At 40.8% G+C, this 14,614-nt stretch overlaps 1 protein-coding gene and 1 pseudogene across 6 annotated transcripts; one reads left to right on the top strand and one right to left on the bottom strand.

Annotated features, from left to right (window-relative positions):
- The window catches only part of LOC103411718 (4-coumarate:CoA ligase 1-like), a 93,446-nt pseudogene that overhangs the window by 34,920 nt on the left and 43,912 nt on the right, over nucleotides 1–14,614 (bottom strand).
- LOC114827035 (E3 ubiquitin-protein ligase RSL1-like) lies at nucleotides 2,288–5,814 on the top strand. 6 transcript variants are annotated; one of them, XM_070805151.1, is made up of 5 exons: nucleotides 2,333–2,593; nucleotides 2,746–2,795; nucleotides 3,786–3,935; nucleotides 4,064–4,970; nucleotides 5,538–5,814. In XM_070805151.1, the coding sequence occupies exons 4-5, from the start codon at nucleotides 4,087–4,089 to the stop codon at nucleotides 5,602–5,604; spliced, it is 951 nt and encodes a 316-aa protein (XP_070661252.1). In that variant the 5' UTR covers nucleotides 2,333–2,593; nucleotides 2,746–2,795; nucleotides 3,786–3,935; nucleotides 4,064–4,086; the 3' UTR covers nucleotides 5,605–5,814. The 6 variants fall into 6 exon arrangements, with proteins under 6 accessions (XP_028964284.2, XP_070661250.1, XP_070661249.1 ...); XM_070805150.1 differs by having other exon boundaries at nucleotides 2,746–2,799; XM_070805149.1 differs by lacking the exon at nucleotides 2,746–2,795 and having other exon boundaries at nucleotides 2,315–2,593; nucleotides 3,786–3,931.

Below are 14,614 nucleotides of genomic sequence, written 5' to 3'. Positions count from 1 at the left end.
ATAGTTTCAGCCAATTTTCAAACTCGCCAAACTCGACTTCCCGACGTCCAATTTGCTTGGTTTTTGTCCTCCAAGCTTCGTAAGAACATCCTAAATCTTCATACGAGCTTAAAATCCCCTGAAACATCCATAATTACGACCATGTGAACAGTACTCAAATCGGGGGTGATGGTTTCTCGGGTTTTACAAACTTTCAAGTCCTAAAAATGGTACGAATGGACTCAGGAGCTTGTAGGGAACAAGAACATTACCTTTTTAACGTCGATTCGTGCGTGAAAGGTTGAGTTCGAAGTTCGTCCGTACGGTTTGTACGGAAAATAGAAAGAAGTCCGAGAGGGAGGAGAGAGAGAGCACGGGAGTGATGGAGAGTGTGTGTGTGTGTGTGTGTGTGTGTCCAATTGGGTCACCCACTAAAACCAACAAAACTAAGTCATTTTTTAGTTTCCCTTAGTTCTAAACTTAGGAAAATAATGGATGGGTCCAAAACCCAAGTACACAATACAAACAACACACTATAACGTCCAAGGGTATTTTAGTAACTTCCACGTTCGAGACCAATTAATATTCCAAAATTCCGGGACGGGCTGCCACACAAAGGGTGAGATTAAAAAAATTATAAAACACATTAAAATAAAAATATTAAGTAATTTAAAAATACCAAACACGTTAAAAAACAACGTGTAAAGTTCCTCAGCTTTGAAACACTACTTTCATTTTGCATATCCTTTAACGTTTGATATTTTCTAATAATGTACTGATGTTTTTAAGCACAACTTCTTTCATTTTGCATATCCTGGATCATTTTTAAACAATCCAATAGTGGCAATTAATTCTGACAATAATTAAAATATTGTTGTAAAGTGAAGTGGCCACAAGCTTTTGTATCCCCTTCTGGCCCATGATCAGAAGAAGAATACTTAGTCTTCTTTCCCTCAATTCCTCACTTCAGTTTCTTCTTTATCCTTCATACGTTTCACAACAAATATATATATAATTTTGGTTCGGTTATAAATTTCCAAACAATTGAATAAGCAATCTCAAATCTCACACTGAATGGTTCGGGATCAGGATTTTTCCAGCTTGGTTTGAGATTTTCAGGAATTTTTTCAAGCCTTGGCCAATAGTAGTTTCCTTCACATTTAGTTTCCATATAACAATGATAACTGTTCTTTAATGATGAAGATTGACAAATATTCTAATACAATTGCTTAGCAAAAGATATTAAATGCAATAACTTATATTAAAATTGTTTCAAAAAATGGGGATTAGGTGTGAAGTCCACTCTACATCGAATTTTAACGATCTGAACCACCTATTTTGTGAGTCTCAATTCATAGATCATCCTTGCAAAAATTTAATTCAATCTGAAACCATTTGCCTATCTAATTATCAAGATAAAATTTCATTATTTTTTATATAACAAAGTATTCGTTAATTTTTTTAAACCCAATTAGAAGTCTTAAATATTTTCGATTTGGCTAATATTTTGTAAAGATGATCTATGAGGTGCAACTTGAAAAATAGACGGTTCGGATTGTAAAGTTCTTATATATATATATATATATATATGGGAAGCCTTTATAGGAAGGGATCCCCATTTTTCTTTTATAAAAATAGGGATTAGTTGTGGAATCCACACAACATCAAACTTTAACAATCCAAACAGTCTATATTTCAAGTTGCACCTGATAGATTATCTTTGCAAAATATTAGTCAAATATGAAATATTTGAGACATCTAATTGAGTTTAAAGAAATGGATGAACACTTTGTTCTCTAAGAAACTTTGAAATTTCATCATGATAAATAAACAAGATGGTTTCCGATTGGATTGAATTTTTGTAAAAATGATCTATGAATTGAAACTTACAAAATAGACGGTTTGGATCTTTGAAGTTCAAAATGGAGTCGGTCCCACAATTAATCTTCATTTTGTAAAAAAAAAATAATAATACAAATCTCTTCTCTTTTAACGATCCGAACTATCTATTTTTCAAGTTGTACCTTATAGATCATCTTTGCAAAATATTAGCCAAATCGGAAATATTTAAGACATCTAATTGGTTTCAAAGAAATGAACGAATACTTTGTTATATAAGAAACAATGAAATTTGATCTTGATAATTAAATAGGTAAATGATTTCGGATTGAATTGAATTTTTGCAAGGATGATACATGAATCAAGATTAATAAAATAAACGGTTCGAATCGTTGAAATTCGATGTGAAGTGGGTCTCACACCTAATCCTCATTTTTTTTTAAATGAAGATCCTTTGCATAAAAGGCATATATATGTGTGTGTGTGTGTAATATGTAGAGAGAGGTATTCTTACCAAAGCAAATCAATGCCCGAATAGATAAAAAAAAACCTCAAGGAAGGATCAGTGTACTACGAAGACTAAAACTTACAAAAAGATAAAGCCCCTCCATGAGCTGACCTTTTTAGCCAGGTTAGTCGTAAAAGCAACCCCACTTCTTCTTTTCTCTCTTTCTCGAACTGAAGTCTCGAATCTCAGTCAACTCCAGCTAGCCACGAGTCCACGACCACCCTCTCCAGCCTCCCTCCACCACACCGATTGGCTCCAAGCTTTGCGGTAACCTTTTCTTTTTGTTGTGCTTTTTTTAAATGGATTTTGTTTAGGGTTCTGAGAATTCTTAGATACAAAAAGAATTAGAAAAACTCAGATTGTAATTTTGGGTTCAAAGCTGTTTTTAATTTGGTCCACAATGTTATTTTTCTTAATAGGAATTGAATGAATTGAGGTCTGGGCTACTTGGTAGAATTCAAGGGTTGAAGTAGGTGAAACAATTGACAACTACTTTATCTCATCTGATCATAGAATGGTGGTTGTGCTTAATTTGCTTGTTTACTGATTTGGGTAATTAGAATTTGCAAAGTTGGAGGTCAAAGTTAGACACTCAAGTTGTTTCTTCTCAAAAAAAAAAAAAAAAAAAAAAAAAGTTAGACACTCAAGTGAAAAAGTAAAAAAGGATGTGTGGATATCACACCCCTTTTGGATTCAGTTTATAGTTAATCTTGGTGGGATGATTTGTTCTTGCTAATGTATGTGTGGTTAATGTATGCTTTGGGTCCCTGTTCTTTGGAAAGTAAGATGATTTAGTTGGAGGGTTAGTTCAATTGAGGTCGGTCTTTGATCACCGCATCAAAGTGTACCAAAAGTTATCTTAGTTGATGTTTGTGTTGTGTTTAGGCGTGCAGGGAGAGAGAGGGTGAGTTCGTGTGTTTCAACTTTTAATATGTTTAGAACACTTACAAGTTACATCAACAAACCATTTCCTTTGTTCATATTCTGAAACCTGGACAAAACCACAACTATTGTTGTTTCCCATTGACCTTGATATATATAAATCACATATTTATGATGTATAGAAGGTGATTGAAATGGCCAAAATAATATAAATTGGGTTGTGCAAGTGGGGTCTATTTACTTGAAGTTAACAAGTGGGGTCTATATTTATTTTCCAGATTTGGGGATTTGGAACAAGCAAAGCAATTAAGCAAGGCTGCAGCCTGCAAGTGCAACGTATAATTAATTGAATTGTAAATTTGAATGTAAATTTGAATTGGATTGTGATTTGTGGATATGTGAATTGGATTTTGAAATTGAATTGGACGTGTGAATTTGAAATGGATATAGATAGGTGAAATCGAATTGGATATGTGAAATTGAAATTGAAACTGAAATGGATAAGTGAATTTGAAATGGATATGGTATGAAATTGGTATGAGAAAGATTAACAGTTTTTTTTTTTTCTTTCTTGAAGCAATGGATGCTACAGAGCAAGATTTTATGAACCTTAGTGATAGAGGGTCAGTGAAAGTTACAATGGGAAAATAACCTGATCTTGGAAGTGAAAACACAGAAGATACAAATACAAGTCCCGCAAAGAAAAAGGTTAGAGTGATCAAAGTAGGTAAGCGACCACTCAGGTCTCCAATTTAGAAAAGTTTCAATAAATTGACTACTATTTTTTAAAATAGTAAAAGTTGTGCGCAATGTAAATTGACTACTCTTCCTCCTCATCATCGGCAACAATCCAAGCATCCCAAGCAATCCAATCCAACATGACACAAGAGAACTCATCAGCGTCTGATGCTCTTCATCTGAATGTGGATGATTTCTACTTTTCCGCACTCTTTGATGATGAAACTTACGACGAGTCTGAGCCAGTTTCAGATTCCAAGTACGCACAAGAGTTGCAGTTCCAAGAGGCTCTAATGTCCTCTTCTGCACTCACCTCCCAATCCACCCACAATGACGGTTCCTCTTCCTCTTCATCATCAGCAACAATCCAAGCAACCCAAGCAATCCAATCCAACCCAATCCATGAAATCCTATTCCCAATTCAGGACACGCGTGAGTCTGGCGAATCGTTGTCACCACAACCATCAACACAAATCCTTTGTGGGATTTGTGTTGAAATGAAAGAGGCTGACGAGATGTTTCGAAATGAGGGCTGCGTTCACTCCTTCTGCGCTGATTGCATAACCAAGCATGTGGCATCCAAAATCCAAGCAAACATTCACGTAGTTTTGTGCCCCGGCTTGGACTGCAGGGCTGTGCTGGAACTTGATACCTGTATGCCAATGCTTCCCAAAGAAGTCATAGAAAGGTGGAATGATGCCCTTTGTGAAGCTATGGTTTTAGGGGCACAAAGACTCTACTGTCCTTTCAGCGACTGCTCAACAGTTTTGATGATCGACAACGAAGGTGAGGAGGCTATAAGAGAGTCGGAGTGTCCCATTTGCCATAGACTGTTCTGTGCACGATGTCAAGTCCCTTGGCATCCAGGAGTTGATTGTGAGGAGTATCGGAGGCTTAACGAGGACGAACGAGGGAGGGCGGATCTTATGGTTAAGGAACTTGCAAAGCAAAAGAAGTGGAAGCGGTGCCCTAGGTGCAAATATTATGTGGAGAAGACTCAAGGTTGTTTGCATATTACTTGCAGGTCAGTTTGCTTAATTTGGTATTATCTGCACAAAGTATTTTAGGCATAGGTAGTTGTTGCTTATTTAGGGCATTTTATCTCTAATTGACATAAAAATTTCATCAATAATTCTGTTTATCATCACAATTATGGTTTATCTTGTTGAGAGTATTATCTAACACGATATAATAGTATCAGAGCAGATTAGCCCGAGTTAAACTTGATGGCAACACGTTTTCATATGTTTGGTTTGAGTGACTCCACATACGATGAGGCATGTCGATAGGGTAGTACTCTACATCGGAAATGGAAGCCTTGCATTAGTAGTTTTAAAAATCTTAGTCGTCTCCACAAATTGCCAATTAGTTGTCGGTTGGATGCACTTTCTAACACACGAGTACTTTTATCCTTAAGAGGATTTAGATGATGAATGCGTTTAGTGATGGAATAAGTTTAATGGGTTAAACAGCTAATTAGTTTTGACTGATGATATTGAAATACTTTATTTAATTGTGGTTAATGTAAGGTTTAATGATTTTAGATAGATTACTTGGTGGGAGTTGTGTTTACCGTATATTGTATTTGCAGGTGCCAATACCAGTTCTGCTATGCGTGTGGAGCAGAATGGACAAGTACTCATGGTGGTTGCCAGTGAGATTAAGTTGCGGAAGGCACTCGGATTGAAGGCGTGTTACTTGTTTTATGATGCTAGAACTTTTATTTATATACAGAATCATCAAAAGTCCAGCAATACGAGGGGACTTTTGCTAGTAGATTTGCTTCCTAGATATTTGAGGTTGTGTGATGTGCTAACATTGCTTTGAATTCCCTTATTAATGTTATGGAGTTTTCTCTTTTCTTTTGATTTCTTCTTTCAAAGTTGGGTGACATCTTTATCAAGTTTCACAAAACCCCATCCCGAAAAATTTCCCGGAAAGAGGGCCAAATAAAAAGAAATCTGAAAAAAATATCCCGGAACGAGGAGCTGAAAGAAAAAGACTACCCTTTCATGTCATCTGTAAGATCCTATATCGTCCAGAGGAGTGATCCTTATATATATATATATATTCACATTCCTACCTAGCATAAGGCTTTTTGGGAGCTCACTGACTTCGAGTTCCATTGGAACTCTGAAGTTAAGCAAGTAGCGTGTGAAAGCACTCCTATGATGGGTGACCCATTGGGAAGTTTTCATGTGAGTTCCCAGAAACAAAACCGTGAGGGTGTAGTCAGGGCTCAAAACGGACAATATCGAGCTACGATGGTGGAGCGGGCCCAGGATGTGGTGGACCCGGGCCGAGATGTGACATCATCTGAAGAATAAGAAAGAAGAGTCTCGGCTAATGATTGGAAAACAGTGGTTAAAGATCAGAAATAAGTATTTCAAAATCCCGGTCGCAACCTGTTCATGGTCTATTGGTGTTCTATTGAGGTTGTATTTTACTAGAATTTTATTTGGCTGTATAACTGCGTTATTGTGGTTCCTTTTGATGGAAAGAGATCTTCTTCAGATATCTTTTTCCTAATCCACCAAGTTCGGAGAACTTTTAAAATGGGCCTCTGTTTATAGTCGTTGGATCAAATTTCAACAGCTCAGATTTCCGGATTTGGTAGATTAGGAGGAAGGGATCCGGAAATGATCCCTTTCCCCTTTTGATTCGTATGAAGTTTTCAATCCTCTGTTTTTCTTTGGTTTTTGGATCATTTTTCCTCTCAATTTAGAGTTTAATTGAGCTAACCAAAGCACCACCTGCCGAAACATCTAGTATTTGTCTTTCAAGTGGAAATAGTCATTCGTAGAAATATTGAATTAAAAGTTCTTCCTTCATTTGATGTTGGGGACAAGATGCAACTAAAGTCTTGAAACGCTCATAATATGCTGGAAATGATTCTCATTGGCCTTGTTGAATTCCACTAATTCTCTTCCTCAAAAGAATGACTCTTGTTCGAGAGCTAGATCTTTAAAAGAATTCCACTAATTATCTTCCTCAAAAGAATGACAATGTGGCCTTGTTGAATTCCACTGAAGTCTTGAAGAATCCATTAACCGGTGGATATGGTTATGGATAATCCCCGATGGTTAATTTGAGGTTATGGATATGGTTAATTTTCACGGTTATAGGAATGGATATAACATTTTCGTCTCCAAACCGAACCGTTGCCATCCCTAGCTGAAGGGGAGGAAAAGAAGACTAAAGCTTAACGAGCCTCAGAAGTTGGAAAAACTGCTATTAATGCTTTTACCAAACATTAGCATGTTTTGTTTAAGTTGTAAAAGTTAGCATACTCTGCTCAATCCAAGAATTTAAAGTTTGAAGCAAGCATTAGCATGTTAGGTTTAGGCCATAAAAGTTATGACAAACCACTCCCAATCCAAGCATCGTGTATGTCGTCAAGCCAAAGGCAATTAGAGCATTTTTTTCCAAAAGCGCCCTGCAATAAGAGAGATATACCATAAGCCACATTAGAATTCGGCTATCATCACTGTAAACTGTCTACCTTAGGCTACTTCAAAGAGAACGAAATGCAACTAAAACAAATTAATAAAGATTTCATGAAATCATCATAATAAAGAAAAGGGTGTGATATCCACACACCCCATTTTACTTCTCACACACCTTTTTAATTTTCGGTCGTCGGATCGGATGAATTGAAGAAGATCAACGGACAGAAATTATCAAGAGGTGTGTGACAAGTAAAATGTGGTGTGTGGATAGCACGAGCTCGCGATCACCCTGGCCTAGCTAAGAGCACCAAGGGAGGAAAGTTCGAAGAAGTACTCTGATTCCATGCTTTCCGATGCCGACTTAAGCAGCAGCTCAGCCATGCAAGTCATGACCACCGGAGTGACTTCAATCGATGAGTAGCTGGCTCAAATGAATGAAGCGATCGCAAGGCTAACACAAACTGTGGAAGAAAAAGATTTGCAAATCGCTGCGCTCGTCAACCGACTAGAGGCACAGGACGGCGAGAACCCCGACCCAAAGGTTGATCCACTAAAAAAATGAGCTGGCGAAGAAGAGGAGCCTCCGGTGAAGAAAGTCGATGCGAAGCCAAAGCCAGGCCAAGTAGCAACGCTCATGGGATCTCTCTCTGTCCAACAGCTGCAGGAGATGATCGCCAGCACCATCAAGGCGCAGTACGAAGGAAGCTTACATGACTCAGTACTATACTCAAAGTTCTACTCAAGAAGATTGACGCTTTGAAGATACCGAGGGGTTATCAGCCACCAAAATTCATGCTGTTCGATGGAAAAGGAAACCCAAATCAACATGTCGCCCATTTTATTGAAACTTGCAACAATGTTGGAACGGAGGGAGACTACCTCGTCAAGCAGTTTGTGCGCTCATTGAAAGGTAACGCCTTTGACTGGTACACCGACCTCGAGCCCAAATCTGTCAACAGTTAGGATCAACTAGAAAGGGAGTTCCTCAACCGCTTCTACAGCACTCGTCGCACCGTAAGCATGCTGAAGTTGACCAGTATGAAACAGTGGAAGGATAAACCTGTCGTCGACTACATCAATAGATGGCGTTCATTAAGTCTACATTGCAAAGATCAGCTTTCTGAAGCCTCTGCCATTGAGGGTTACATTACATCTTTCAAGGCATAAAACCAAGAACATTTGAGGAGCTGGCAACTCATTCCCATGACATAGAGCTGAGTATCGCCAATCACGGGAAGAAGGAGCCAATCACCGACTTCAAGAAAGATAAACTGTTTACCCCGAATGTAGATAAGACTGGGAAGAAGCCCGCCAAGGAAGCTTTTACCGTCTACACTACCCCCATCAAGACCTCATCTGCGCCTATCAAGATCTCCTCCAAGAACAAAGCAAAAGAGATAAAGAGAGGTGAGCCTCCTCTCACCCAAGACAGGTACAAAAAAAACCTTGAGGGAACTGGAGCAGAAGGTGTACCCTTTTTTTGACTCAGATATGGCCGCAATGTTAGATGACTTGCTAGAAAAGAAGGTAATCGAGCTACCCGAATGCAAACGTCCTGAGGAGATGAATCACGTAAACGATCCTAAGTACTGCAAGTACCATCGTATCGTGAGCCATCTTGTTGGTAAGTGCTTTGTCCTTAAATAACTCATCATGAAGTTAGCGTAACAAGGGAAAATCGAGCTTGACCTTGATGACATAGCTGCAACACATACTACTACAATTGTGTTTAGATCATTCGATCTCGTGCTTCTCCAAGTGACACCTGACCATTCCCGTCAATACTCAAGCTGCATGACACATTCTGCATAACCATCAATAGGGGCAAGCAACCAAGATGCACTTACCAACGATGACGAAGGATGAAACTTGGTGACCTACAAAAAGACAAGGAAGCCAAAACCACAAGCCACAAGGCCAAAGGCGGAACAAGGGAGAAAGCACCGCCGCCGCAACAATAGGAAACCCAAAGGAAACGTAAGGGCTGTTAAGCCAACATACATTGAGGAACATATGGAGCAAGAGCCACGCATTCCTGTCTCCTTGCATGAGTACTTCCTAAATGACTTCTTCCAACAGTGCATTGTCGTTGCCTGTCACATGGTGGACGTGGAGATAAAAGAGCCCTCGAAAGGCAATGCTATTATAGTAGAGGAAGAGAGGACCCTCATACCCAAAGAAGGCCTACCGACACACGTCAGCATCAAGGAAGAGTTACGATTACCCAAAGGGATGCGAAAAGCACTAATAGCGGTCTTGGCGAGTCCTGATGACCATGAGGTGCAAGACGGCAAGAATGAAGGCTTGAAGCTTCGGCCACACGAATGTGCCACATGATGTGCCACCCATGATGTAATCAACTTCACTGACGAAGACTTACTACTAAGATCAGGGCCTCACAACCGCCCTCTCTTCGTCTTTGGGTACATAAGGGAGCACAAAGTCAACCGCATGCTTATGGATGGTGAATCGGCCATAAACATCATGCTAAAGTCAACAAGGACCACAATTGGCATCAAGGTGGTTGAACTATCCCTAAGCCGTCTGCTAATCCAGGGTTTTAACCAAGGAGGACAAAGAGCGATGAGCATGATCCGAGTGGAGATGACTATTGGTGAACTTAAATCAAGCACGATATTCCACGTGATTGATGCAAGAACTTCCTACAGCTTACTCCTAGGAAGGCCTTGGATCCACGGGAATGGAGTAGTGTCATCCACCCTCCACCAATGCTTAAAATTCTACCGAGAATGAGTAAAGGTGATCTAAGGTGATACCAAGCCATTCACAGAAGCCGAATCACACTTCGCAGACGCTAAGTTCTACATGGATGAAAACATGGTGCTCGAAGCTCTTCCAGAAGACATCAAATCCACAGGCAAAGCAGCACCTAAAAAGCAGGAATGGCAAGCCATGCCCAAGAAGCAAGAAGGGCAAACCATGCCATCTTTAAGCAAAAACAATGACGAGCCTACTAAACCTGCAATAACCAAGGGGAGTAGAACGCCTTCAGAAGGATCGAACACACCCATATTCTGATACATCCCGATGTTAAGAAGAAAGAATGGTCAATCCCCATTCGAAACCAGAGCAAGCAAAGCCGACACACGGTGGCACAAAGATAATGTAAAGTTGCTCAAGATGAATACAGTTTTGCCTCTGACACAGCTAGGCGATGCTAAGGTTGCAAGACTACCACAAGGCTTTATAAAAGCTCTGCCAAATGGGGTAGAACCAAGCTTTCTTCCAACTAAGAGAACCAAAGAAGGTTTTGATCCAAATGCCTACAAGTTCATGTCGAAAGCTAGGTACAACTTCGCTTCCTCTTCGAATCCTAGAAAGAAGGTTTTAAACACCGTCAACAACAAAGAACATAACCTCACTAAGACTCAAAAGAAGAAGTTAAAGGAGCATGGTTACGAAGTTGACAACAACAAAGCTAGGCTCGGCTTCACACCAAATGCACCCATGAAGATTTCAAGCAAAGCGAAAAACGCTAGCACTCAACACATCAGCATGAGCGTTAAACAAAATCAAGATGAGCCTAAGTTCACTCTTTGGACATCAGTCTTCGATAGGATGAATCGTTCAAGGCCTAGAATTTCAGCACTTGATTGCATTGGTGGTCAAGACCAAACCTCCGTTTTCAAGAAACTTAACACACTAACATCCCAAAGCTCTGTTTTTGAAAGGTTATCAAAACCCAAGAAACGAAGCAACACGGCTAGCTCTCCTCCGCGATGGTCAGCTTTGGAAAGACTTGAAGATAACAAGAAGCCTTCTAGAAAGAGGGAAATGACGCCAAAGGAAGAAAAACTCGACGGTCTGGCAAGAAAAGATGATGTTCGAAGCTCTATTCCTTCAAGGATGAAAAGCCAAGCAATCTTGGAGGTTGACACAATTGGATCACTAAAAGTGAGAAGGCACATCATCATTCATACTGGCCAATCTTCCCTCCAACAAGCCCGAAATGAATGCACTGAAGAGGAAGTCCAAGATGTCTTCAACATCACGATCTAAGAAGGCAAAGAAGACGAAATCCTTGAGGAAGACGTCACTGCCGCACCACCACAACTTGAGGATGGAGGGCAAGCCACGATTGATGATCTCAAGGAGCTCCACTTAGACACAAAAGAAGAGTCAAAGCCTATCTTTGTAAGTGCACTGCTAAGTGCGGATGAGACAAAAGAGTATTACCAACTATTACTAGAGTACAAAGACATTTTTGCTTGGACCTACAAGGAAATGCCCGGCCTTGACACTGTTATCGTTGTGCATCATCTTGCAGTCAAGCCTGGAACGCGACCGATAAAGCAAACTCAAATGTGATATCGATCAGAGCTCATCCCACAAATTGAGGCTGAGATCGACAAGCTAATCGAAACATGCTTCATTTGAGAGGTGTAATACTCTAAGTGGATCTCCAACATCGTCATCATCCTTAAGAAATCTGGACAAATACGTGTTTGCGTAGACTTTCAGAACCTCAACGATACTTGCCCGAATGATGACTTCCCTTTACCAATCATCGAAATCATGGTGGATGCAACCACTGGCCATGAAGCACTGTAATTCATGGACGACTCTTCTAGATACAATCAAATTCACATGGCTCTCAAAGATGATGAACTAACAGCCTTCCGCACTCCAAAAGGTATTTACTGCTACAAGGTGATGCCCTTTGGTCTGAAAAATGCTAGAGCCACCTATCAACGTTCAATGCAGAAAATCTTCAATGACATGCCACACAAAAACGTAGAATGTTACGTAGATGATGTTGTGGTCAAGACAAAGAAAAGATCAGATCATTTGAAGGATTTTCGAATAGTGTTTGAAAGGTTACGAAAATACAACCTTAAGATGAACCCGTTAAAATGCGCAATTGGCGTCACCTCAGGAAATTTCCTTGGCTTCATTGTCAAGCATCGTGGCATTGAAGTGGACCAATCAAAGATCAAGGCCATTCAAAGCATGCCTGAACCAAGAAACCTGCGCGAGCTGAAAAGTCTACAAGGATGACTAGCCTTCATCAGACGTTTCATCTCCAACCTTGCAGGGTGTTGTCAACCGTTCAGTCAACTCATGAAGAAGGATGTTTCGTTCATATGGGACGAAGCATGCCACAATGCTTTTGAAAGCATAAAAAAGTATTTATCAAGTCCACCTGTCCTGGAGGCGCCTGCGCCTGGAAAACCGCTCATATTGTACATCGCTGCTCAGGGAAGTTCAATTGGAGCACTCTTGGTACAAGAGAATGAATCCCAGAAAGAATGTGCGCTCCACTACCATGGAAGTGAAGGACGAGGTAAATGCTTTGACACCCACCAACACCAAGCTCCAGCATTGCGAAGCTCCTCTACTGATCGCGGCCTCGGTGAACAATGTATGGAGATCTACCACTCCTGAAGAAGCTTGCCCAAGCTCACAACTTAGGTTCCTATGTTCGAGAATACATGGAAGGGTACGCAACATTGAAGAAGCTTCCCCAAGCCCACAACTTGATTGATGATATGGCTCATCCATTGCTCTATTGGTTTGGGAATGACTTGGCGTTGGAGCTCATTAAAGACGGCTATGGAGCTAACACAACCAAAATGGTGGGATCTTGTCAGCTCTACCAACCCATAGCAGCAGCAGCAACTAAATCGAAGCACTCCAAGCTATCCAGCAATCCGCCTCCGGCCACGACATCTCCGTCATTGCCAAGTCCATCGTCGAAGAGATCGTCGTCTCCCCCGCCAATAAGCCCACCACAAGCCACGAGTCGGCCCAGTACCCTTAGCTTGATTGGAGCCCGTAACGCAGTTGCAATAGCCACAGCCATCTCTCTCTTTTCCTTCATAAACTCCCCAAAGTCTCTGCCTTTCTCTCTCTCTCTCTTCCTCCGTCTCTCCAGTCATAATTCGCCATTCTGGATGGCTGACCTTCAAATGACAATTCTTGGCAAAATAGCATCTGGGTACAAGTAGGTTTGGTGCCGATAGGGAAGAAATTAAGCTTGGAAAACAAAGCAGAGGCCTATTCCCCGATCTCAAGGCCTTCCATCTAGGCCTGCAGCTCCGGCGAGACCAAGTTCAAGCGCCAGTGGTTCGTCGAAGCACTCCATCATCCGTTATTCCTTCTACAAGACCCTGCTCTCTTCTTCTACATCACTGTAGCCACCATCATCGACTTCATCACCATTTGGCTCTCCTCCTCCTTCTGCTCAGCAAGGATGCTTCGCTCCACCTCAGCACACTGCATCTCTGTCCACTCCAGCTCGCCCAAGCTTTATCATGCTCCTCCGCTCCTCCTTAGCATCCATCAACTACCTCAAACTTCATTATGTTTCTCCACCAAACCCCACTTGTTGCACATGGTGCGCACACCCGGAGCAAGTTAGGATGTGTTTTCGCCCTCGACTTCCTCTTCTACGACACCTCTAACGATAACGTCTGTTTCAAGTACTCGCTCCTTAGCAAATAACTTCAGTAACCGCCGTCAAACGACTAGCCGTTTATGAAGTTCAACGCGTTACACTCTGCCTCAAGCTCTTGCTACTTCTGCACCTCCACCATGGCTGCTGCCTTTGAATCAGCGAAGAACTTCAGCGACTGCTGTCAAACAACTAGCCGATCGTGAAGCTTGATGCTTTGCACCACCTCAGTACCTCCAGCTTTTCCTTTCCCGCTGCAGGTGGCTACCATTCATCCCACGCAGCACACACATATATATATATATAAATCATTAAAAACAAACTATTGGTGCAGTAGCTGTGTAAATAATGGTCTCTAGAGAAGCAAATGAAAGATGGTCCGTGTGCGAGGAAGCCCATCGAGGAACCCAGCAGTGTCAGTCTACCATACTCGTCATCAGAACATGGACACACACACAAAAAGAAGGTGCAAGCTATTGTTAGCAAGTCAAGAAGGAAAAGGAAAAGAGGTGGTGGCAACAGAATTATTGAAAATAAGAAAATAGGGGAATGATGGTGCACGGCACCACCTTGGAAAAGTATGATTAAAAATACACACACACACACACACATATATTTAAAAAAAAAAGAAAAAAAAAGGGAAGCAACATGTCTTAGTGAGATATGTGTTTTAGCACAGTACACCGAATAAAATAAAGCATGTTTATTGATATCTCTGGGAAATTACAATTTTACAAAAAAAATATATATAAGAGAAAGAAAGGAAAAAATAGGGAGCCTTCACAAAGGTTGCTCATGTGAAGC

This window comes from Malus domestica, chromosome 09 (assembly GCF_042453785.1).
Source record: "Malus domestica chromosome 09, GDT2T_hap1".
Lineage (NCBI taxonomy): Eukaryota > Viridiplantae > Streptophyta > Magnoliopsida > Rosales > Rosaceae > Malus > Malus domestica.
Note: the sequence above shows the minus strand (reverse complement) of the source record. Positions and strands in the feature narration are given on the sequence as shown.

Coding starts and splice junctions, on each gene's coding strand:
- LOC114827035 (XM_029108451.2), top strand. CDS start 4,087: ATGACACAAGAGAACTCATCAGCGTCTGATGCTCTTCATCTGAATGTG. Junction 4,971..5,537: donor TGTTTGCATATTACTTGCAG/GTCAGTTTGCTT, acceptor TTGTATTTGCAG/GTGCCAATACCAGTTCTGCT.